The following is a 26,059-nucleotide window of genomic DNA, read 5'->3' as shown; positions in this document are numbered from 1 at the left end:
TTTCCCTTTTTTTTTTTTTTTTTTTTTTTTTTTTTGAGGTGCAATGTGAGCGCGTTGCTCGTGCCGTCAGACCGGGCCGGGGGCTTCTCTTATAAATTTCACTGCCAAGGTGACTTTACAATTTCGTGGGAGATTAGAGCGCTTATTGCCAGAGAAGGAATAGCTGCACAGTCAGCCGCCATGTAGATACGATTCCACACACCGTGAAAGGCACCGCCATGTCGCGCATCTGGGTAGAGAGCCGATCTCGCCGGTTTCACTGTTGTGTGCGTAACGCGTCCCCACTCTGGTTGGCTGAGTGCGTGTGCGTGAGGCAGATACACGGCAGATAATGGGAGGCACCCTTATAGATGACGTTTGGGTTCCACCGGGAACAATGGAGCGAACTTCTCCCCTCTCACCATCCATCCTTGTCGGAATCCTTTATTACCACCCTGTATATATACGAACGGCATACCCTCATATATATCCACCCCCACTTCTTCTACACCCTTCCATGACACGGTACATAGGCGCGTGTTGGAACGCATAGCTCGCCACACACACCAGAGCGAAACGAGCTGTCCAACCAATCGGGATTTAAGCCTATTGCTAGTCCTGATGGAAGCTACGCTATACCAACGCACACTCACGCGTGACGAAAGAGTGCGTGAGCACCTGTACGTATAGCCTCCCGTGAGATCGTTTCGCCATTTACCTTCTGCTCTTTCTTTCCTTTCCTCTCGTTTCTGCCCGACAGATTAAAGACACCCACGTCGCAACCGCTCGAACGCGTGTTTCTATCGCTTCTTGCTCTGGTTCCCCTCGAGAATGTCTAGATCGTAAGTCAACCGAGCGGTACGTGTAACGTATTTGGATGAGATCGATAATTTTAAAAAGTGAACAGCAAAGCCGAGACTGCTTTTAGGCTGACGACAGATGGACGATCCCTCTTTCTCCTCGGATTGCATTCGCCTCGCTATCTTTTGTCGCGTTCTTCGCCATAAATAGCCACCCATCGAACTGCTGCACGAATCTCTTGCCGTCGATGACGAGAATATCGACGCGACAGGAAATACGAAAGAAGTATATTTTACCGCCTCCTACGCGATCTTAAGTTCTCAGATGTGTGCTGTCGCGGCTGGTACGCTATTACTCGTCGTACCTAGGTATCGGGACCGGGCACGAGACACTAGCAACCGATAGACGTAGACGACGGGTTTCATAGTTGGGTAAAGCGATCGCACGATTCGAATAACGTCGGTTCTTATTGGTACGGTGCCGCTGCCAGAGATTTCGAGATTATTACGCCGCGATCGTTTGTCAAACGAGTGAATGGAGTTACTGGAACAGTCGGAGCGAACTCTCTTTGGACATGTTGACAGAGGTCGTTTTCTCGAAACGGATCTCAGTTATCGTAAAATTTCCAGCCGACAAATAGAGCATCGAACTTTGATAACCTTATCTTCGTACCTCTTATAGCAGCGCCTTGAATAAAAAAAAACTAGTGGCTACATTTAAAAACGATAAAGAGAAAAAGAAGACATTCGGAGATAAGAGATGCACGTACCGTGAAATATAGAAAGTGAAAATGGCATTCTACAAGATGAAATTCTGGCTCGCTTTGCCAAAAGTTTTAACGAGGCTCACCACGACTTTAACTTTTAATCACGTCTCCGTCCGTTCGCCGTCTAAAAAAAGCCACCGTATGACCAGCGACTAATGTATTCGGATACGTGACATCATATAGCAGATATGCCTGCTATCCGGCTCCATTCGAGGAATTCCATAGACAATACCGAAGAGAGGGCGGAAGGATGTAGAAAGAGAGAGAAAGAGAGAGAAAGAGGGAGATTGGCGCGAACGAAAAGGCAGCAGCATCTAGTTTGACAACAGTCGCAAATCGCGCGGTGGCGGAGGACGAGGGCGCTGGCGTCCCTCTTTGTTCGAGCGGCTGGTCCAGCGCTGGTGCCCGATCCATTCATAAATATCTCAAAACGGCTTAATTTCGCGGCACTGCGGGCGAATAAAATCTCGAGCCGGTGAAAAATGTAGACAGGCCGAACGAAGGGGGAACGGGAGAGAAGATACGGCCCAGCCACGACCCACGAATCGCTTGATCGCCTTCTCGGGTCACTGCAGCCTCCGCTAGAGAACGGCCGAACGAGCCAGAAGGCTTCGTTCCTCTGTCGTTCCCTGAACGAGAAGGACGCCCGTGTACGAGTATCAGACAGAGACGGAGACTGGGCAAAATGGTCGCGATAACTCCTCCATTTACTCACTCTTTCCCTCTTTTTCTCTCTCTCTCTCTCTCTCTTACTTAGTGGCAATTCCAGGCTCCACCATGCTCAAGCGATTTATCCGGCTAATCCTCGCACTTTTCGTGGCCGATTTGCCATCCCCCGCAAATATCTAGCGAACCTAGACGTGTTAACCTGGCGTTGATTGGTCGCGGCGGTGACTCGTCCCTTTCTCCGGACCGATTAAAGCTTCCCGGAATTTCTTACCTTTGCACGGTCGTTTCCACCTCGTGGTTGCCCTTATTCGATTCTTGCCAAGCGATCGCCGCCCAGCGTTAGGAGTATACGTGGAACTGGAAAGGAATCCAGGTGTGACGACAGATTGCGGAAAACACGACCTAGCAGCACCCCGTGTCGACATGGGCGTAAAGGAAAAACTCTCTCTGTGCAGCTGCTCGAAAGAGAATGCAAAAGAGGGAATGAGAGAACAGTCGGAACAGACATAGGAGCAGATACCGAGCATTACCAGCGAGATTCATTTATGGTAATTTTATGCGCACCGCTGATCGCCGGTGATTATTGTAATCGGTACACGAAAGGACGGCCGATTAAATCTGGTCGTTTAATTTAAGCGTGACATTCCGCTGTTTGTATGGGTGGTGGCACCGTCTGTGTAACTTCATCCGATCGATACGTTTCGATCGTGTGGAATGACGTACAACCCTGTTTGTTTTTCCTTCGTCGATAGAAAATTCCAAGACTCAACCATGCAAATAGGAGTTCGGCACAGACATTTTTATAAACGTGAATCAACCGGGTACGAACACGGAACTACGTTACGATTAAAACTCGTTGGCAACTGTATCTGCGTGCTATCCGGTTACTCGAGCGCGTTCTTGCTTCGTTGAACGAGCCACGAAGAATTCCAGAGAAATTTTAACGAATCCCGATCTCGTTAGGAGAGTCGGCTCGATCGGCTGTTTGCGGCGTCGTTGCGAGTTATGCGCGCTTTATGACTCATCCTTGAATTTACTCCGCTAACGCGAGGCGGGTTGCTTTTAGCGGACACACGAAGAAGAAGAAAGGGGTTGGCGCGTAGGAAAAAGCGAGCACACGGAACGCAAATATATGGGAACGGTTAGGTGTTGCGGCGAATGAGACGTGTTTACCGCCCGTGAACACGGCCAGTCGGTGTTTTCGGTGAAATAATAACTCAGGGTCGCGTAAATAATGCCGAATAAAAGCGACAAGGTAAGTGAAACGTACGACGAATAAAACTCGAGACGCGAATTTACCAGGCGATCGACGCTATTCCGGCTGTCAGTGGCTGTATCTCGTTTCCATTTCAAACTGCACGGCTCTTTCCTCCTAACGCCTCCTAACTCCTCCATTGCTCCTTTCATCCGTCCTACGAAACGTCGTTCTATTTCTATCCCTGTTCGAAGCAAGTGGACGTAAAGTGTGCCCGATATATTCCACGTTATTTATTAATCGATTCGCCTTTACTTTTGTGTGGCCTTAGTATAAACTCGTCAAAGTCGGAGGCGACCTGTACTTATCGAACCTCGCTGGCACCGCTACGTGGCTCGCGTAGAACAAAAACGGGAAACGCGTTACCTTAAGTCGCATTTCGTATTCTTAATCGAGTTTCGTCGGCGGCGTCCGTGATGCGAACGAATAAAGAGTAATGCGGAGAAATTTACGCGTCGAAATATAAAGGCTGTACGGTGATATTCGACGGACGGTGAAAAAGCGCTTGTTGACCGATAACCGCGAAGCACCGTCGCCCGATAACGTCGTCGAGCGAATGGCCAGACTCCAAATGGCTGTTAAAGCAACGCCGTCATTGTTTTCGACCGCGTTTCGGAAGAAGCGAAAACCACACGGAACGTGCGAGGCGCGCGCTTGACGTTTAATCGCTCGTCCAGATTTACGATAACCTGGGCCTCTATTGGCGTCGCTATTGTGCTACGTACGTACGGCAGCCCGCCGTTTCGTTCCGCTATGAACGACACTCCGCTCCACTTCACGCTGCTTTTTTCCTTTCTGCTGGACCCTCGAAATTATTATTATTACGGTTTCACGATTTGTAAATCGTAATCGCGTTAAGCGTGATTTTTATTGGTTCCGAGCGACGTCCCGTTCTCGTCGCGTTAACCGCGCGAAACGTTTTGTCGATGTAACCGTAGATTCTTTTCTCTCGCAATTGCGGTAATAGTACACAGAAGTAAGACAGAAGCGGAGGAACGCAACGCGGATGATTTTTTCCACGCGGCGTGCACCTTTCTCTTTGTGATTGCGAATTCTTGGCGCACGGCGTAATTTGTGGCGATTTCCATGCGTTTTTCGCGGAGTTGCGCAATTCCCTTGGTCGTTGCGCCAAGACATCGGCAAAAACTCGACGAGGTATCCCCACGGGTATTTAGCAGGCTTGCGTAACCACCGTTTCTACGATTGCCGTCATGCACGAAATAAAAATATGAAGGACCGATAAGTATCGCGGGGTGAACGCGCGCAGGACGATCATTTTCCACGATTTCGATATCGCAGCGGATATGGCCCTCGATGGTCATGATGGTCAACCTGATACTGACGTTAACCGTCCTGGAAACGATTTATAGCGTCTCTGGTTATCGTATAGGGCGAGAAGAGTATGGAAAGTAATCGAAGATTGCCGGATACGATGACACGTTAACGTGGGGTGTGTCCAGGGGCAGAATGTCATCCGAAGCGTATCTCTTATCGATTCGTATGTAGAATCGCGAAGTCGATAGTCTAGCGATTATTCGGAGAATCTCGAATATATCGAAGTGACTTTAAATTTATTTCACTAAACCTTGTGTGGTTCAACCATCGTTGGAATACGAAGAATAATTAATCGCTATTCACCGAAATGGCTGATAATTACAAGATATCGTAACGAATAATTCAACGATGTTTTATCGAAGAATAGGCGGGTCGATCGGAGCGTTCGAAGGTAAACGTTGAAAATTCTAGAACGCTGCAAAAATAAAACAATAAAACAGCGGATAAAGAGGATGAAAAAAGGAGAAAAAGCAAAGTTTTCTACCGAATAAACGGGGCGAAGCTTCGAAATGACCAACCCTCCATTAGTGAATCCATCTCGAACGTATAAACTTGGTTACATGTTCCAAGTTTCATGCACCGCCCCTCGAACGCCCTATTTCAGCCAGCGAATTAACCTCGCGTCTCTTCAGTGGACGAGAGATAAGTTTTTCCCGAGAGAAACGATCGAGCGTAATCGAAGCGTTTAAAGTTCGATTCCATGGATTTCGTATAAATTCGCGAACTTAAGAGGACAACCGTGCGATCGGGCAACATTGATAGAATCTCGGTAGTAGGAAACGCGTGGCAAGGGGGGAGGGGGCGGCAATCGTAGGGGAGGCGAACACAGTCAGGCAAACTTCCGCAATATCCTCGTCTACTCGACGAACGGTGAAGCCGCGTGCGGCGACCTAAAGCAGGTATTAAACTTAATATATGGCCGCAATTAGGCGCAGGCCTTCGCCCTTCTCGTTTACAGGCTGCGTCCTGTAGTACCATGCACACGCCGTATCACTCGGCTGCCCTCTGCCAAAATGGACCACCGTCTGTCAGCTATAACTCCGTTGTCCCTGAATCACTCGCGACTCGCTGTTAATTAACGGGAATTTGCAGGCAGAAATCACGGCTATCATCGTCGATCCACCGTCACCGTGCTCGCTTCGTGTCACGCGATTGCGACGTAATGGAATTCAGGAAGTTTCGACGTTTCGACACGAACGTAGAACGAACCACGAGTTCGTTCGTTATAGAGAAAGTTCGCGACCAGCATGGAATTGCGTGAAAAAATTGCTTTCCTCGTGTCTCTTTTCGTTTGCATCGGCGAGCTGTAGGATCGTCACGAGTCTGTTGATTTATGATTAATCAATTATCAATCGCAAATGTAAACCAGCTTATCGCGCTATTAACAAACAGAGGACGCGAGAATGAATGGTCATAAAACGAGTGAAAATGGTGGTTGTAGTGTGTTAGGGAATTAAGAGGGGGAATTATCTATTGTGCCAGACTGGCAGACGCATATTACACGCTTCTTTCGTCACTTTTTTTATTAATCGCATAGCGCGAGGTTATCGGCGATCTTCGATCAGGGGTTATCGGTGCCACGCCGTTTGAAAATAACTAACGTCGGCCAATTTCCTTTGCAGCGTTGTCTCGCCTCGTTCCTCTCTACGTTTCAAACGTCGGGCGCCGTTTACCTTTTCCTCGCCGCGTATTCCGCTTGTTCGAACGAAACGCAAAGGGAGCAGGAGAAATTGAAAGATATTCGAAGCAGAGGAGGAAGAAGGTACATAAATTAAGCGTTCCCGGGAGCAAACGAGCTTCACGCCCAGCTGTTAACCCCGTCCGACGAAATCCTGGCCAGACAGCTCCCTCCGGAGGGGCGGCAAGAACGGTTATCTATAAATTCTGCATGGACATTAGCTTGATCCAGCGAAATTGTTGATAATGCTCGCGCCAGCGCTCGGCCGATGGTCCCGTAGATATTTATGGTGGTCGAAGTGTGTGGGGACAATCGGGTTCACCGATGGTCGAGAGAGGAGAGGAACCAACGAATTCTGAGAGCCGTGTGGCGCGTGTACAGCACAGCGGAGAGAGAGGAGACGCGCGAGGGCTTGGCGAGGAGGGACCGCCAGGGAGGATGCAACGAAGGGTTTTCTGGCTGCTTGACTCGCCCCTGGCATGATATGCCGCCAGCAGGATGGAATGGTTTTCCCTCCGGTTGCCAAGGTAACCTATGGCCCACCCTTCCAGCTTCGGCAACCACCCTGTCGCTGTGGCTGCACCGGCCGCGCGGGCTCTCTTCCTACGTCAGCTAAACTCACGCACACAAGCTTGCCGAAAAACCACGTTGGCTGCGTTGTTGTTGCCTCGCACACCGATCTCACCACCATAGCCGCACCGTACGCACCACCACTACTATCGCATCGACACGGTACATGGATAGGAATTCGCGAATACGTGTAACCTCGTCGGAGGCTGTGCACAAGCGCACCTACACACCCAGTGAATCCTGGACCGCACTGCTGTGAACGGCCATGCTGAATTCAATATCAGCATTCTCTGCATTCCCTCGCGATTTTTCCGTTTCTTCCTCTTTTTTGTCTGGCTTTGAACGATGATGACAGGATGGCTCATGCCGCGTGTTACTGGCTGCTTTCCCGAGAGTGTGTCGGAAGCTTCCACTTCTCGAAGCATTGTTAGCGAACTAGAAAATGGAGATATACGCCGGTTAAAGGGTGCTGGAGGATACTTTCTCGGGATTTGCGCAAATTTCACGGAAAGTCATCTGTCTCTTTATCTTCGTGAAGATAGTCGCAGCGAAATGAATTTTCTCTGAGAGACAAAGACAGTTAAAGGGACACGGTGAAAAGATCGCGTTAAAGATATCGCAAGCGTAAGAATATCGCTCGTTTTTAACTAATCGGTTACAACGTGATTCCGGCACGAAACAACGACAAAATTCATCGAACACAAAATCTCGCTATCTTTTAGTAGTCGGTAGCGCGTATTTGCTTCATCACGTGGCGATCATATAGCCACTCAGCGTCTTCCCGAGAATGATGGTATTATGGCTGACTGTTCATTGCGCCGGAGAACCGGTTTCTCAGCGACGAACTGAAAACGTTCAGCCCACCCTTCTACGCCGCCGGCCAAAAGTAAAATTACGTTCGAGCCAATTGCGAAAATTGCCCGTGAGAAGTTTATCGCGCGTCTATGGTGCAACTTGCGGCCATCTTATGCTGCCTTCTCTTCTGTATAAATCCGTAAATAACCAAACTGTGTACGCCTTTGAAACTAACTAAATCTCCATTCGCGTAGTTTCTTAATACTTGGGTGTTTAGCAATGAAAAGTGAAAAGATATCAATTAGGACAGATAAGCGCAAGGTTTACGTGATTACTTAGATGGAAATATCGGAGATATCGGGATCGAGTGTTATCTCGGATAGGTTTTTAAAGGGCGAGGTAAGCGAAGTTCTCGGATACGAAACCAGGTAAAGGCAGGTGACAAGCATCAGTCTTTACCTGGTTAGCGCGGCCATGTGCTTCGATAGTTACCTAAACACCATAAAAAATTCAGTGTGCTCAGCGTATCCCATTTTACGACTTTGACTCTGCGGGTGCAGAGAAAGTTGGACGGAAAGATATTTCAAAAAAGGGTTCAATCTTTCTTTCCGCCTATTTACAATGAACACGCAGACTTTTTTCCCCGAAACTTTCTACTTTTTACCTCGTTCAACCCCTGCAATAAACTGACCATCCGAACGTGTTGCTTTTTTTCACCGAAAGAGAAAGCGAGGAGAGAGTTGAGATTTGTGACTCGACAGACGAAACGCAGGTCATTCCATGAAAAAAAAATTGAACTTTACGTAACACGAAAGACCTCGTTCGTAAACGGGGTAGCCTTCCTTTCCTTCTTACCGATCGCCAGACGGTCACGAGACAACAAAAATTGCAAATTTACATGGTGGAAAAAAACGTGAAATTAGTAGCAGTTGTATTGCACGTAGTTGGTGTTCGCGGCTAACGACATTTACGAAGTTGATGGATCGACTAATATGTAATAACCGGCTAATGCATATAGCTCGGCAATTACGTAACCGAGTTTAATAAATAAATCAATAACGGATGATCAAAGTGGAGTCGGTCTACCGTATAGAGTAACAGCTTTCGTAAACGAAACTCGTCTTCAAGATCGATCTCTGTGCGTCAGCGAAGGGAGCTTTTAATTTCAAACGTATAGCTATGGAATATAATTTAATCACCCAACCCTTTGCACTTCTTGCGCGCTCATTGTACCGAGCCAACAGTCAACTCTTTCTTCCAAATTTTCACCATCAATGTGCCAATCGTTCGAGTAGCTTGCGCGACGTTTTATTTATCTTGGAGCGAGGGGACAACGAGCGTGGTAAGCATATCGACGTGTCAGGAGTTGACTGTGGCAGTGCAAAGGGTTAAAAGGCAAATTTTCCTGCATAAAAAAGACTAACCTAGGCAAATCTGCGTTTTTGACGTTTCCAGGGCCGAACGGTTGTCCGAGGCGTAGGGGTCGACAGACGTACACACGGTTCCAGACGCTGGAGCTGGAAAAGGAATTTCACTTCAACCATTACCTGACGCGACGGCGACGAATAGAAATTGCGCACGCCCTTTGCCTCACGGAACGACAGATCAAGATCTGGTTCCAAAATCGGCGGATGAAGCTGAAGAAGGAGTTGAGGGCGGTGAAGGAGATCAACGAGCAGGCCAGGCGGGAACGGGAGGAACAGGACATGATGAAGAAGCAGCAGGCTGAGAAGCAAGCGAAGATACAGCAGGAGCAGCAGAACGCCGCGCTGCAGCATCAGCAGCAACATCACGTGAGCGGTCTCGACAAGACGCAGAGCGATCTTCTGAAGGCGGTCAGTAAGGTGCCCACATAGGAGACTTTGCTAAGCCGGTTGTCTTTCTTTTAAAGAAGAAACAAGAGACTGGACGCAGCAGCCTAGACGCATACATCGAAGCGAAGTAGCTGATAAGAGGTTGGCCAAACGTGTAGAGAGACAGAGACAGAGAGAGAGAGAGAGAAAAGAAAGAAAAATCAAACTAACGCGGGCAAGCACGAAAAAAACGCACCTCTTCTTGCTCTTCCGGCGTGAACCGACTAGGACACGAAGGCCTCCTGTCTCTTCGGCACTTCTTTTTCCTCCCGCTCTCTTGACTGAGAAGAAGGTGTTCTCGCGTACTTTACGTAGTACGCGTACTACCAAGACTTTATCAAGTGATCTCTGTTCTCTTGTTTTTCGTATCGAGTTTTAAAGAGAAGAAAGGGAAACGGAGAGGAAACGCGGTAGAGGACGGTTTCACGAAGTCGAACGATTACGACTCGGAGTAACGACAATGGTGTGCACCGTGTTGTGCCATTGCCCCTCTCCGATGAGACTCGGTGTCGATAAGAGGCAGAGACGCGGGGATTGCGAAGGTTGCGGAGGAAACGAGGGAACCGAGAGAGAAAAGCGCGCGACGATGTTTGAAGTTGTCTGTCTCTTTTGTTTTCTACGGAAGAAGAAAGGAACGAAGGAGAAATAGGACGCGGAAGAAGTAATCGTGGTCGTTAGAAAACAGAGAGAGAAAGAGAGAGAGAGAGAGGAGCGTAGTAGAAAAGCGAAGCGTATAAAGGAAGCGAGAAGCACACCGTCAAAAAAAAGAAAAAACGGAAAAAGATACTAAAAAGAAAAAAAAAGAAAAAAAACATTAAGTACTTATTTGGCTGGGCCAAAAGGAAGGACCTAGCCTGTGACTGATTCCTAGAGCGTATAATGTAATAATTGTTAATCGGGCGCGACGAGTCATCGCGATTGCCGGGTGATGAACAGCGGGGATGATCGGTTGGCGCGATAACTGCCACGACACAGACATACACGAGGAGCCAACGATCGCGCGTCGGAGACCGACGAACTAGAATTAGCTTGAACGAGGAGAGGCCGAAGGATTAACGCCGCCCTGCCGTATAACGTGAAGAAGATCTCGTGTACGGCAGCGCCGACGAGACGATCAATTAATACCGACGGAGGAGTGGTAGGGAGTAATTAAACGAGGCTGTCGAAGAATTCGTCTAATTCCGCTGAACGATGAAAACGGAGAAAAAAAAGGGGGACACGAAACTCGTTGCTCTCCGCCATGCCAAGGAACATGGACGATCGCGGGCCTGACCTTTCGAATTTCTCTATTTCAACTTCCATCGATTATTCTAATTACCTCTCATTCACCATACGACAGTTACCAACGTTGATCATCGCGATATCTTTCCTTCGCGTCTAGATCGCAACGTCTACGTATACATGTGCCAGCTTTCTCCGAAATATCCTGATCAAAGTTTAGTTGGTCGAAGAGAGTTTCTCTATCGCCGATAGAAGGATACAACGAGAGGACGAGTGAAAATCGAATCTCACGGTACACGCGTAGATTCGACGTAGCTCGTTCTTCGGGGATGAACCGACAACGCGGGCTAACTCGCGTTACGATTAGTCTGGCGCGAGCGAATGTGCGGCGGAAAGGATGGCAAACGGATCGTATCGGAGAACTCTCGTCGACGCCCTCGTTAAAACATAACATAGCTATCGTGCGATCGCGGACTTTGAATACCTCGGATAGCTTCTTCGGATACCGCGCTTCTTACCGATTAGAAGGAAACTAGTGGCGCGTGCATTCGACTGTATGCACACGAGCAATTTCGTGCCGCTGGCCGACTTCTTTCCACGAGAGAGGAATTTAGTGGTACAAATCGATGCCATTTGCCGAGCTCCTTTTCCAGAGTTAATTAACCGTGGTTTACGCTCGTGATTGCCTCTTCGAGACTTCGCGTTGTAATTAGGTAAATTAACGTCGCTCCCGATAATATTTCTGCCATTTCTGACGTCCGTGCCGACTACGCCAGATCTGCTCTCGCTGACGCAAATATCCTTTAACCGTTCTAACCGAACCCGTTGCGGATCGGTGTTTCCTTCGGTTTTTCGTTTCTCTTTTTTCCCTTCTGCACATTCTTTTCATACGTTTCTCTGACCCGGATCGGCCATGTTCTCCCGCGAAACGTTGAAAAAGATCGGCGTTGGAACGCGTCGTTGCTTCGATTGGTATTGCTTCAACGATAAATTCTCTCTTTTCTAAAACTGAATGTCCGTCGGTTCCTCTCGATCAGTACCAGGTATTGGTCCAGAGGAACCCCGAGGCGAGGAAATTTATTTTTTTACGAGGAAATTCGACGAAACCACGATGAGCGATGAAGCGTTGCACGAAGATGTTAGGAAACCTGACGAAACTATACGGGGGAAAGATGATTAATCAGATGGAAAACGAGATTATTCTTCTCCACGTATTTTTTCGATCTCTCAATAACGATGTTTTAAACTATCTCGACGAACGAACGTTTCAAACGTTCGAGAACGCCGTTCATTCCGATAAACCCGACCGGTACGACTGTGTTTTTCTAATGAAAAATTGAAACGTTTCAGGTAGTAGTGGATTTCGGGAGGGGCTGACTCGTCGATGAGCATTCACATTCATTTATCGCTTCAGTTAGATCTCAGATGATATCGCGCAAGGTATCGCTAAGGCTTTTACTAATACAAGATAACTTGTATGAAAGCAGCACGTTTTCCATATTATCTAAGATAATTTATCGTTACGCTATTGGCGATCATCATTGTTTAATTGGGTCGCGGTCACGATCCATGACCGATCCCGCGACCATTTCGAACGCGACGTTCTTCTAAGAGAAATTTATTTTCCAACTACGATTGTTTTTTTCTTTCTTCTTTTTCATACTTCTTCCTTCTTAATAACGTTATTCGCTCATTTCGCGTTGACACATGTTAATTTTTGTCTGTTAATTTTACGTAGTGTTATCATAGTTATATCGAGCATATTATATATATAGCCGTGTTGATTCGAGTATCGAAATCGTTAGGAACGAACAGATGATTATTTCGTTCTCTTCCTTCCATCTTTTTCCTTCTTTTTCTTTTTTTTTTTTTCTTGGTCAATTCTTTCGTGTATCGTACATCGATTTGTTATTTCCGTGTCCGAGTATCTCTGTGTTACACTTTCGCGTCCAGCATCACGGGACAGCAACGTGCTTCCGCGGACGATAATCGAACGTGTACGAGTGGCCGTAGTAGAAAGGAAAAGGGGCGAGAAAATCGGGGGAAAAAGAGAAGAAAACGTGGCGAGAAAAACGGCAGTACACTATAGAGAGAGAGAGAGAGAGAGAGAGAAGAAACTTTTAAATACACGCAAGAGATTTTTACGCAAACAAAGACACATCACCGGACGAGTATCTCACTCTTAGTACATTAAATACGTAATTTGGTGTCAGGGTAGACCTTTTTCCATAGATATAGAAGCCGTTGTTGCTATTTACTTACGTAGAATTCGTAACGACGAAGAGGACTAGTAAGGGAAACCGAGAAAGAAATGCCGATCTTTCAGATTATATAAATTATTACCTAATTATTTTTTTCTCATCCCCGTTAATGTCGATCCGTACAAAATATTCCTCCGCCGTATTCGACGATTAGCGATTCGGATGCCGACCGGTTTCTAATATTATTTATCACGAAACAACGTACAATGTGTATGGTCGATGTTATTTGGTCTTCCGTAAGTTATTAACGTTCACGGAGAACAGATCGATTCTTGGGACTTCCGCGTCGAAAATTTCTCGTTCGCGATACCACGTTCCTGTTGAATTCTCGAGTTCTTTATCTTTTCCCGTTACTCGCGATTTCGTTTGATTTCGAAAGAAATTGGTCGATTGCTTATCAATCAGTTGGACAAAGAGGTACGACGAATCGTTGAAACACTGCAAACAAACGCATATACGTAACTCGAACGAAGAAGAACCATAAGATTTGTTTTCCAGTAAGGCGGAGGATCTGTTGTACGAATCGCGCAATGACTATCTATTTACGATGTAAAATCATAGTGTACACAATACCGTATTATATATTGTTAAAAATAACGAGTACGTTATATATATATATATACACATAAATATATATGTATATGAACAAAAGGGGAAGAAAATTTGTTCTACCGTGCTCGCAAGACAAACAAACGAACAAATAGAGAAAAGAAAAAGATTTTGATAGTAGTATCGTAATGAAAATGAAATTTAGAATACGTATGACGTACGTAAAAACACATACGAAGCAAAAGATTAATAGAAAAGGAAAAAAAAATCTACGCAACAAAGGAATAAGAAGCAGGAAAAAATAAGATTTTGTTAAATCGAAGGGAGGAAAGGAACAATTTTTAGATCAGCTAGAGCAGCTATTATTATATAGTGAAAAAGTAAAGAATAAATAGACGTCCGTAATCGAGGTGAAATCGCATCGTTTTTAGGGGGAAAATCTAAGGAAAAGTAATATTGAGCGAGCGAGAGATCGAAAGAGAGAGAGAGAGAGAGAAAGGAAGACAGAGAGAGAGAGAGAGAGTGAGTGAGTGAATGGATACAAACCGTACTCATACTAATACTATACCGCTAATTACCTAAAGTACTATTATACATAAATATCGCCGTACGTAAAGTAACGATTAAGCTGAGCATGCGAGTTTACGCACGAGATGTACTCATGTAAACTATCTCCATCCACCTTCATCCCCACCCGTCCCCTTCTTGCTCCTTCAACCTCCACGCCACCTTCCTCAGATCTTCACATAGAGAATATACCTCTGCGTACCGTAATTGTAACGATGTCTTAAACGTGTAACGAGCAAGATAAACGAAAGCGGGAAAAAAAAGAACATTACGTTTACGCGAACGACATAGAATATAAAATATAATAAGATACGGTAGAATATACGGTTCAGTTGATGGGAATGGAACGTTCCGAGGGAACGGGATACTCGGGAAAATATATAGTTGCCGCTGGGTCCCAATTAATACTGACGCAGTTCGATGAACACAGCCGACGACGAGGACGACGACGACGACGATGACGACGACGACGACGACGTTGATAGTTGAGAGAATGGACGAGACGCGCACTCGATCATGCTACAATGGAATTCATGGAACACCGAGTAGTTTGCTCGGTGAATCGTTCGCTTGTTTCTTCCATATTTTGCTTTCCTATACGTTATTTCTATCATTTTTGTTCCTTTTTTCTTCTTTCTTCCTTTCTGTGTTTCTTCCAACGACAAACAATCGATTGGACGCTTTCGACGAATTTTCTGAAAAACGAAGCTCGTGGCTCGCTCGAAGGAATCCGAACGAAGAATCGTGTACTTGGTTACTTGGAAAGTCCGTTTACTCACGATTCTCGTTTCTGTTCGCGTCCGACGTTAGCGCGATCATGTTAGACATGTCGCGGTTTACTTCTTACGATTTCGCCCGCGTGCGTAACGTTGTATTATTGCGACTTCTGGCCACGCAACTATACCTTCTTCGGGGCAGGATCGAGGAGAATCGACGCACGTGGCCGTAGCGATGTAGAAGCGGAGAGAACTGTGAGAAAAATCGTCGACGCACGCCGCTCGTATATCTCACTTACGGAATTTAATAATGGGGTAGCGATACAAACGCGCGACCTTGATCGGCGTGATACGTTGCTCGCGATGCATTTCGTGCTGCCGGTTTAAGGTTATTTCTGTTCTATGTCGACGGTTTTCGGACGGAAAGTAATAAAAGGAAGGTGTGCGCGATCGCGCCTCGATCTTCTTCGGCTCAATGTATACGTAAAGAGAAAGATACGAATGCGAGAAAGAAAAAGACGAATGGAAAAGGGAACTGAAGAAGTATAATGGAAAGGGGAGAGAAATTTTGTACGGGGGAAGAAAAGAAAAAAGAAGGTTAAAGAAGGGAAAAGATGCACGTGACGCGATCGAGTGCCGAGAATCGGTGTAACTATTTGTAGAAAAGCTTTACACGTGACTCTATTTACGAATTATTAATATTAATATTATTATTATTGATAATATTATCGACGACACTATTTTTATTATTTTTATTACTACATAGCGTAGTTACGTTTTGTTTTCAATGTTAATACCGTTTGCGTGTACAGAGTCTGTTTTTTAAAACGACTTAAGTGACGCGGCTGGCCAGGAAACGTGGTTAGCGGAAGTGGCGGCGCCGATACGTCCGACAAATTAGGGATATACGTAACGCGTACTAAGTATAATTAATTATCATTATTAATTAGCTGAGAAGTTTGTACAGTAATCGCAACGGTGAGATTCGTAGCGACCATGTTATATACGTACGTATGTATTAAGTCTTTAATCGTTAGTGACTGCGGTTCGAAACGAAAGAAAAAAAAAAGAAGAAAAAAATTAAATGTAGCTGTGTGTGTGTGTGTGTGACGCGCATATTCACACGAGCCTCTGACCGAGAAAGCAGCGTCGAGTGTTTCGACTAAACGAACGAACGATTTGGGAACCTAGGCGTTTCCGCTTTCCACTTCTCTGCTCGGCTCCGCTCCATTCGGGTCCCTAGTAACCGAATTCCGTTCGTTTTACGTTTTTCCTTGAACCGTGTTGCTCGTTCGTCCTCAAAGGATAAGTCGCGCTGAGGCGTGCCTCGACTGCGTGCCGTCCTCTCTCGTTGTTTCTAATTGTAATCCCATTGACGAACAGTTTCAAACAACCGATCGTTCGTTGCGTGTTGCCAGTTGTTTACGTTACATCGTTTCGTTGCATCGTTTCCATTGTTTTCTCTTTTATAAGCGTTCACGTTGATCGTCCACATTATCGTCTATTTTTTCCTGTTTTAAGTTTCGTTACGAGTACTTTACGTTCCCGGTGATATACTCAGTGTCGCCAATTTGTTACGAAAATTGACGTTAATTTTATGAGATTAATACAACGTAGCGCGTCGCAGAAGAACGTGCCCCGCGTTCCCAAATCATTCGGGCGACAACCGAAGAGGATCAGCGCGTCAGACGCGAATTTTTAGAGTAACAGAAGGAAAACTGTGCGGGCGCCGTCCACATACCAAGCTTTCTCTCGGCTTATCTTTAAGCTACCTAATGGCATCTACATTGTTATAGAATATTATTCCAAATAATTGACGCGTAATCATATCATATAACTTTCCTAACGCTTCCTTATTCTCTTTCGCACCCTCCCCTAATCTTACCTCCATCCTTTCATCAATCCCTCGCCAACCTACTTCCTTAATCATTTACCCTTTCCTCTCCTCACATCTAATCGAATTACTCGCTCTATTCTTACCATTATTATAGATGTATTATATTGAATTAAAACTGTATCGATTAGGTCTATACATACGCATATATATATATATATATATATATATATATACACACACGTTATATATATTACTATATATGTATATTTATATATATATATATATGTATATATATACGTGTAGATTCACAAAACACAAGTAACGAAAATAAGGAAATAACACGAACAACATTGACAACAAAAGCATCGCTATTTAGTAGTACAACTTTTGCCCGACTTGCCAAACTCGCGTGAAAAGGAACAGGAATTCGAAAGATGACGAACCAACCACGATCCATCGTCGCTCTTCTGGAATCGATTCGACGATTCGATAAATGTGAAATGGAATACGTGCGTGTGGCGCGGTGCTCTCGAGAGTGTTGGAAGATCGAAAAAGAAAAAAAGGAAATCTGATGCGTGCACGCGCGTATGTGAACACTTCTCTGATCCGAATTAAGGAAATTGTGCGAAACGGAAACACTGTGGAGTGTGGCTCGAGCGTTGGTCGAAACGATGTCACAGCGTTTTCAAGTGCGGAAGAGAGAATGGAAGAGAAAAAGGGGATGCGAGTGTCCTTCGGAACGGAGGACAATCTACGTCTGCATAAGTGAGAAAGAGAGAATAATTAACGGGAATCGTGCGAATGAAAGAAATAGAATGAAAGGGAATATTCGCGTGAATTGTACTATGTACGTGTACGCGTTGGGCAACGTGGCACATTCGACAGAAATCTAAATAATTTTTGACTATTATCGAATATATGCGTACTGATTGGTAATGAAAAAATGATGGCAAGAGGATGGAATTGTTCGAAAGGATACGACATCGGAATCCGTTTGACGGGATGCAGTTAGAGTTAAAAATACGAAAAGATGAGAATAAAACGATGGAAGAATTTGTTATATTTTCTTTATTGCGTACTAAATCTGATTGTTTATTTATGAGCTGTTTATTTTACATGTTTTTTGTAGTTTTGTTTTTGTTAAATGCGAAGCGAAAATGTAAGAGCGATTGAGACTACTGCCGAGTTTTATTTTCTTCTTTTTTTTTTTTTTTTTTAATCATACAATTAATGCTATTATCGTTTTTTCTACGTTTCCGAGATTATGTACAGATATTTATAAAAACGTTGCGACTTCGAAAGACGTGGATTTCGTCTCGTAACCACCGGAGAACACTCTCGCGATAGAACATCGCAGTGAGATCTCCGTGCCATAAAAACGCGCGACCGTGATGACACGATACGATTCGATCGTCTTTCGAAGACAAAAGGAAAAGATGAAGCAAGAACGACTTGGACGAAAAAATGCATCTAATTGTAATATATTATCTCTATATAAGTTTCTCGTTTTACTGTGTTCGTTAGAGAGAATCTTACGATCGATTTGCGTGTGTTACGCAACACCGCAACACGCGCATAGACTCGGAATTAGATGTAAGCACTTTTTTCCGCAGACTTAAGTAAAATTTTCATTAGAATGTAAAACATCGTAGTTGTGCACGCAAACATAATAATTCCTTGGCTTCCATCGCTTACAACTAGTTCCGGAAGTCGATAGGCTGGACGAACGTGTCGGTGGTCTACACTCTAAGTGTTGTTTCTATTATTGGCAGCTGTCCCATTTTTCGCGCGTGCGTTGAATACTGTTACTTTTAACGAGGATTTTTTTATCGTAGTTCTATGCTCGCGAGTGTACAACATCGTGTGTATCCTGCCGGTTAGTTTCTTAGCGGGTCGATGATGCCTCGAGAATTTCACGTTCGAACAGAGAGAGAGAGAGAGAGAGAGAGAGAGAGAGAGAGGGGTAGCTGTCTCGCCGACTATCCGCGCGTTTTCGCGTTGCGCGCGAGAACGCGAATTTTCCCTCTCCCCTTATCTCTTCCCAGTGAAACGATCGTGCGATTCTCGAACTTCCGTTTTGTTAAGTTCTTCGTCCTTATAAATAATTTTCGTCGGCTATATATTGTCCTGCGCCGTTACACGGTTACTTAAATATTGTTTATTGTTTCGAGAATTAAGTATAATATACGCGAGTGATGGTTATTCTTAGAGAGTAAGTCGAAGACGAGCGGAAAAACGGAGGAAAAAACAGAAAACGTAACTAGAAAAGTAAGAGCCACGTAGCCGGGTTTGTGCACATGTCGCATTTTTTAACTCTCGAGTCGCCGATGACAGTGGGATTTTGATATCGAAAGTTTCTCTTTCGAGTGTTCGATGCTTCGACGCGATGTACTGTGATCGTTATTGTTTTCTATACGCAAAAACAGAAGCCATTGTTCCTCGTTTTTTTTCTTTTCTCTTTTTTTTTTTTCTTTTTCTTGGTAGAACAGTTCAACATCGAATTTCTTCTCACGGTACTGTTGTAGTTCAACTCGTGAACCATTCGTCGGAAGAACCGTGCACACACGTTTTCACATCTCCTCCACGGACATACACACACACGAACACGTATACATACGATATACACGTGTTTACACACGCTCACCGTGCAAATTCACATACGTAACGTACACTTGTGCTCACACATGTACCATTCGAACGTAAAAAGAAAAAAAAGAAAAAAAGAAAAAAGGCAACATAGGAAAAAAAATATCAGAAAACCGAGAATATTTAGGTCTTATAATTATCGTCTTGCTGTACCTACGTTAAATGAATGGAAAGCCGTGTATTACTTCAAGAGTTTCTTCGATGTAAATATTAACACTACGTAACGTTAACGTTGCTCAGTGAGCGAGGGACCGCGGCGATCGATCGATCGAGTATAATTAATCGAGAGGCGACTTTGTTGATCGCTCGATTGATTGGTTGGTGGTCGAGAGAGCCGCGGTTGCTCGCGTGCCGCTGGATGATACCTAATTAATGTAATGCTAGAACGATAAGAGAGCGTAGCTGTCCTTCAATACCTACCTACCACGTTAAGAGTAATAAAAGTAACGGAATAATGGAGTCTCGTGTCTACTGACTATTTCAAGAATTAGTATTATACCGTACGATGAAAAAGGTGACGACGACGAGGGTGGCGATTGACGATGACATTGACAGGCGAAAAGTTAATCCATTGACAATGAATGTAAATGTATCCATTTTCGAAACTTGATGTAGAATTATACTCATAAGCTATATCTATGATATACAAACGAAATAAAAGCGTATAGTAAATTATAGGGTGCATCAATCTCTACGAGCCCTTTGCTTCCAAAAGTGTCTCCTATTCGAAAAACAAATTTCATAATGTCCAAAGATATATCCTTTGATACCGAGAAACCGAGATCTGTATCTATCTGTTTATTCGTAATGCTATTTGAATTTAACAAGAATCGAAAATTGCGCGAGAAAGAGAATATCGGATGCAAACATTGCATTCCACCGAACTCGTTTAAAAAATTCAAATATGCATTCTCGTGTACGGCGTTGCGAGTGTTTTTTTCTCTTCTTTTTTTTTGTATTTCGAGCAAAGGGTGGCGAAACGTCAAACGGGCCGCGATTTCTGTCGATTCTCCGAGGCTAATTCCGAGAGTATCGAAGTTTACGTCTCGATTGCCCGTTTCCAGCCACTGGGGTATTATAGCGCGGAGCTCTCCAGTCGGAGCCCTCGCAAAACTCACCCTATCTCGACGCATTTTCGCCACTTTTACGCTCAGAGGGGCGGAACATTGAAATGGAAGCATCGAGTGGTCGCGTATGGCTGCAGATATTCCGAAATAACCGTATCGGTTTATACGCCATGGTTCCCCAGGTTCTCCTCCGATGCGACAGTCACCCGTTTACCTCACGATCCCGATGTCCATTCACCGTCCTTAACTTGTAGCTACCATTGTTCGATCTGCACGGTTTAACTTCTGACAACTTTTATCTGCCGGTTTCTCGATGATTCGGAAATAACAACGACGCGAGTAAATTAATTAAAAAGTTGATCGTGTCAAGGGTGGAAAATTCGAATGGCTCAGTTGTCGATGAACGAGATCCTAATGTCGATCGTGTAACGTTGGACCAACTAATATACAAGAAAAGTATATGTAAACATTTTTCGCCTATTAATTGGCAGTCGTGTAGAATTTGTATTTAATATACAGAAAGCGCACTTTAATTATAATAAGAACTAGCCGTAAACGGAGGTCAAACGAAGCTTATCGATTTGCATGTTTTCACACTATCCTGCAACGCAACCCACGAGGATTACTAACAGTTTTATACTTCTATTTCTTCGAAGCTTATTTTCTGATCACGTTAAAAGCTTTCTATAAAACGACGTAATACAAAGCGATTCGAAAGAGAGCGCCGAAAACGATAGGTTGCGATACAGTGCAGATACGATGCAATTTCGTTTCCAGCCACTGTCGAAACAACGGCGATGCAACATCGCGCAACTTTCCGGGTTGCTCCTTTTTGCATCGTGGGATGCGCGAGTTTCGCACCCGGAATAAGCGGAAGTCTGGCCATCTTGAACGAAAGGTTGTTCGGGTGTCGTTAAAAACGGCGGATGGACGCGAACAGTACGAAAACAAGCGTAAAATTACCGAGTACAACTCGGCGTGTAACGTGCAGCGGTGGTTCGACAAATTTACGGCCTTCGAGTATCGTCGATGAAGAACTCGTAAACGCCATATAATTGCGTGTAAACGTTTTTGTCGTCGCGCTACGCTTCACCAGCAACGTGGAAGATCGATTACAGCGAAGCAACGTTCCTGGTAAATCTTCGAATTCGCGTAACGCGAGACTATGATTTTCGAGCGATTATACGAAACGATTTTTCACTGGCGGAAACGAAAGCTCAAAGTGGAGTAGCACACCGTTTATTTTAACGAATCGTTGCCGCTTCGATCTGCTTATCTCGGCGTCTGCTCCTATTAGGTCTTTTTTAAAAAAAATCTTCGTCGTTTCTTATAAATTGAAATTCATGTTTATACGAAGGAACTTCCACCGCAGAGAGGAACGGTTCTACGAAGAATTAAGACAAAAATCGTACGTGTGAAGGTATAAAAAGACTATAAATTACATAAATTTCACTGAAAATATCGGGCATCGAACTACTCGGTACTTTAGCCGTTACAACTCGATCGTTAAAACGCGAATTTAACCGATCGGAAAGAAACCATCCCGATCGAGCATTTGCCGATCGCGCTCGAACGAATCATCGCGAAAAGGAATTATTCACGGTAACTTTACTTTCTGGCCGAGCATCCACGGCACGAGTAAAATATCGATTACTTCGTTGAAACGGGATCCTTGGAAAATCGTCTAACGGAGAAGCGATTCAGCCGACAGAAACCGACGTAATAAAAATACTGGCAACTACGTGGAAAACGAAAATCATTACTAATTATATCAAATTATAATTTTCCGCGAACAGGTTCCATGGAATGCGCGAAACGCTCATTATCCTTGTGCCGGCGAAGCTAGGTTCGCGTTCGCCTATCGCTGCATATAATTCCCCATTTCCAATTATCTGTATCTCGTCAACAGTGTATCCTACGTTTAACGGGCGAGTTCGTACGCACCGGCTGAAACGAATGGCTGAACATGCGTTGACACCCACCCTTATCGCGTGGATATATCGAGCACCGGACGATTACCAGGATTTACGGACGTGACCGGGCCCCACGTATAAATTCTTGCCTAGCCGGACAGATGAAAAAGCCTGTTTAATGTAAGGAGCAATTAAGAGTGTCGCGGCCGACGAGGAAGCTGAATTAATAAAACGCGCAATTTACGGAAGACGTTTGGAAAATTTAGTTGCCGGTTCTCGCTGAACGTGAGGGAAAACCTTGTTAATCTCTTGCCTCGCCGAGGCAACGCGCAAGTTGCAAAGATCGTAGGGCGAATGCAAGTTGCGAAAGTTAAAACTATTTGCGATTAGTCATCTATTGGCGAGTATTATTAGTCGATGTTGCCGAATCGGGATTTTGGTCGCGACCGATGAGAAGGATAATTCGATAGAAATAAAACTGGCAATTTGCAGTCTTGTTGAGTTTGGTGGAAAAGCTTGTTAATCTCTTGGCTCGTGGAAGCAACGCAAAAGTTGCAAAAATTGCAAGGATTAATAGGCTGTGAAGGTTAATGTTGAATTCGTGTTAAGTCGTTTATTTATAACTATTAAGATGCTTATTTTTATTAGATCGTAGATTTCGATAGCGAGGTGAATTTTTTTCCAGTGACGCGAATTGTGTGCTATAGATTGATGTATAGGGATTCGCGTATGAAATATGTCGAATAATAGAATGTTTAGCAGCATCGATGGAAGGGATGAAAAGGAAGTCATAGAAGAGACCCTCGCATTCGCGCGATTTAAATCCCTTCGAATTTTCCTGGAGGGGTGGCATAAAGCTCTTACATATGCAATCCTATAAAGGACAAGACGAAGGACGCCCTATTACGATCTAACAAAATATGTGTATTTACATGTATATTTTACACAGATTTAATAACATCGTTCCTCTACGTGATCGATCCACATTTGGATTTCGTTCGATTTAAAATTTGGACAGCGGTCGATTATTTTTCTAGAATTGTTTCTTTTCTTTCTTTTCCAATGACATTTCTACCACGCGGCGTTTCTGCTAAATTAATTGCAACGCGAAAACGGAAAACAAACAAGTTTAAGTATATGAAAAATAAGAAAAATGAAACGACACGGAATATCGAGTTCCCTTCGACATCTGCGATGTTGATATTTCCAGGCTCTCTCGCAATCTATCCTTGAATACCAGTTTGTAAATGCCAAGAAGAAATCTCCCAACTCGTTGAACACGCGTTCAAAAACGTACGTCAACGTCCCCTTTCGATATCCAACGACCGCGACAACGAGCAAACGAAATCTCGTTTAGCCCGAGGAATATCGTGGAGCGCCGAGAGCGGTAACTCATCGGATCAGTCGCGAGTATTGCGCGTCCTGGAATCTTATTTTCCATGGTGGAGAACGGGCCGGACCGGCATTGTTCCCGTAGCCGAATGAAACGGATCCTGCGCTATTCGCGTGCTCTTTGTCCCTATCCCGGTGTTTCCAGAGAGGGTCGTGCCTGTTCTCTCGGGGAGCAACGGCATTGGCAATCTGCGAGACTGGTGTAAGCCACGCGGATGGAATATTAATTCGTGGGGTTAGGGCTTCTGGTACGTGCGTGTACACCTAGCGTTACGCACACGTTGCCGCGCTCGTGACTGCTCGTATATCCACGTCGCTGCGAAAATATATATGCTCCGGGCGTGCGAGACTTCCATCCCGTTTTTCCTTCCCTTAGTTATTGGTTTCGTCGACCGGATAGCTGCGAGAGGAAGAAAAGCGGTAGACCAGTCGAGCGAGGAGTCGAGGGGTGCTGCGGGTTCGAAATACTACGAGGAAGAAGCACGGTGAACGGCGCGAGATCCTTCGAGGAACTTTTACCGAAACGTAGAAAAGCATGAGAGCGACTGGATGACACCTCGAGATGCTCGTCCCATGCGTCTCCGAATTACGCGTCCGCTCGGCATACGCCTGGCGATTTTTCGCCTTCTTCTCGGTCAGCCTCCCATGGACGCTTCGGGATGGGAAACGATTCGCGGCACTCCTTTTACGGATCGGAATGCCGCTAACCGTGTTACATGCAGGGCGTGGCAGGATTACCGTAAACGGTGCTGATTCTTGCATTGTACGTGAAATCAGTGACTAACGTTCGCTGCTTATTACGCATAATGACGAACAGTGTATAGCGTATTATATAGTAACGATTCGGAGGACGAAATCAGAGAGAGTTGGCGCATTTGTTCAGAAGTTGCAACGATGTTATTACGCGCTGCTCGATGTTTCGATTATTATCGAAGGCAGTAAATCAAGAAACTGGTAGCTACTTATCGTTTCTGCTCTGCGTATTGTTGCTCCATCGTTCGATAGAGTAATCAAACTTCGATCTGTAAGATGGCAATTCTTTTATTTTAGATACGTAGGTCTATACACATAGACGATCTCGGTTAACCACAGCGTTTACACGCGCAGATTTCCTATTAGTGTGAAACGCTTGTACGAGATATGGGAGAAACATATTTCTCCGGCGTTTTCCATTTATTGCCAGCGTGTCTCTGACACTCGAATCTCGTTTGAGCAGATTAACCGAGTTCTAATTTTCCAGTGACAATTTTTACAATTTTCCAAGTTTTTCAAATCTCGAATCATTGGCTAATCCGAACGAGAATTTATAGGAAATTCTTCGGACGACGAAACCACGCGCTCGTCCTATACCAATCTACTCTTTGAAATAAAAGGCAAACGGTAAAAATGTCTAATCTATGTTTCGCGTTTCGTCACGTCTGTTCGCGAAGATTACTCATTCGAGGATCGAGGGTTAGAAGAAGAACGAAGCACAGCTTCATCCTCGCGGTTGTTTCACGGTGGACAGGTTTATTATCGCCGACCGTTCCTCTCGCTTATCTCGAACACGCACTCGAAACACCGCAGTCTTCGTTATCGTCTTCACGCACTTCGTACGAAGACGCACGCTGACCTCGGCTCTGTTAGCGCATCGAAACGCTCTTCTGTTCCGTGCTGCGTGCGAGCGTTCTGCACGCGCTGCAGTTTCTACGAATCGCGGTTCTTTATCGCGTTCGAGCTGCAGCCGCGTTCACGACCTTTTGCACTCTCGTTTCATCCACGATCTTCGCGCTGTACCTGAATTCCCTGTTTTGGACACTGTCGAGTCTGTGATCTAAGATCCTGAAACTGCTGCGCGCGGAGAATCTCAAACGATACGTGAGAAGACACGTTAGAATTCTTTTGATAATTGCGCCGTTCGACCATCTTCGAGTTCCTTGTAGCTTTCGAAGATCTTCGGAAAATTCGCTGGAAAATTTGCTATATTGAATCGCGTGCAAGACTATAGCGTATCAACCCCTGAATTTGCTTCTACATTTTTATTATTCACGATCGCTCTAGAACTTCGATCGTCAATCTGAAACTTTCTATTTCAAACTGATTTCCAGAAAGATGCGCTTTTCTTAATCCTCTCGTTCGTTTAATAAACCAACGATACATTTTAGTGATATCCACGTAGAGATCCATACAAATCAATCAAAGTACTCGAA

The 26,059-nt window shown here is 44.9% G+C and overlaps 1 protein-coding gene across 1 annotated transcript in view; it reads left to right on the top strand.

The window, feature by feature from the left end:
* The window catches only part of LOC100743164 (homeobox protein abdominal-A homolog), a 41,048-nt gene extending 21,430 nt beyond the window's left edge, over window positions 1-19,618 (top strand). The window contains 1 exon segment of the mRNA XM_012392694.3: window positions 9,304-19,618. Within this exon segment, the coding sequence (XP_012248117.1) occupies window positions 9,304-9,704 (401 nt within the window). The 3' untranslated portion in view covers window positions 9,705-19,618.
* The last annotated feature ends 6,441 nt before the right edge of the window (window positions 19,619-26,059 follow it).

The sequence above is a fragment of the Bombus impatiens genome, unplaced genomic scaffold, assembly GCF_000188095.3.
Source record: "Bombus impatiens unplaced genomic scaffold, BIMP_2.2 scf_1506, whole genome shotgun sequence".
In the NCBI taxonomy this organism is placed as follows: Eukaryota; Metazoa; Arthropoda; class Insecta; order Hymenoptera; family Apidae; genus Bombus; species Bombus impatiens.
This window is presented reverse-complemented; position numbering and strand designations above follow the sequence as displayed.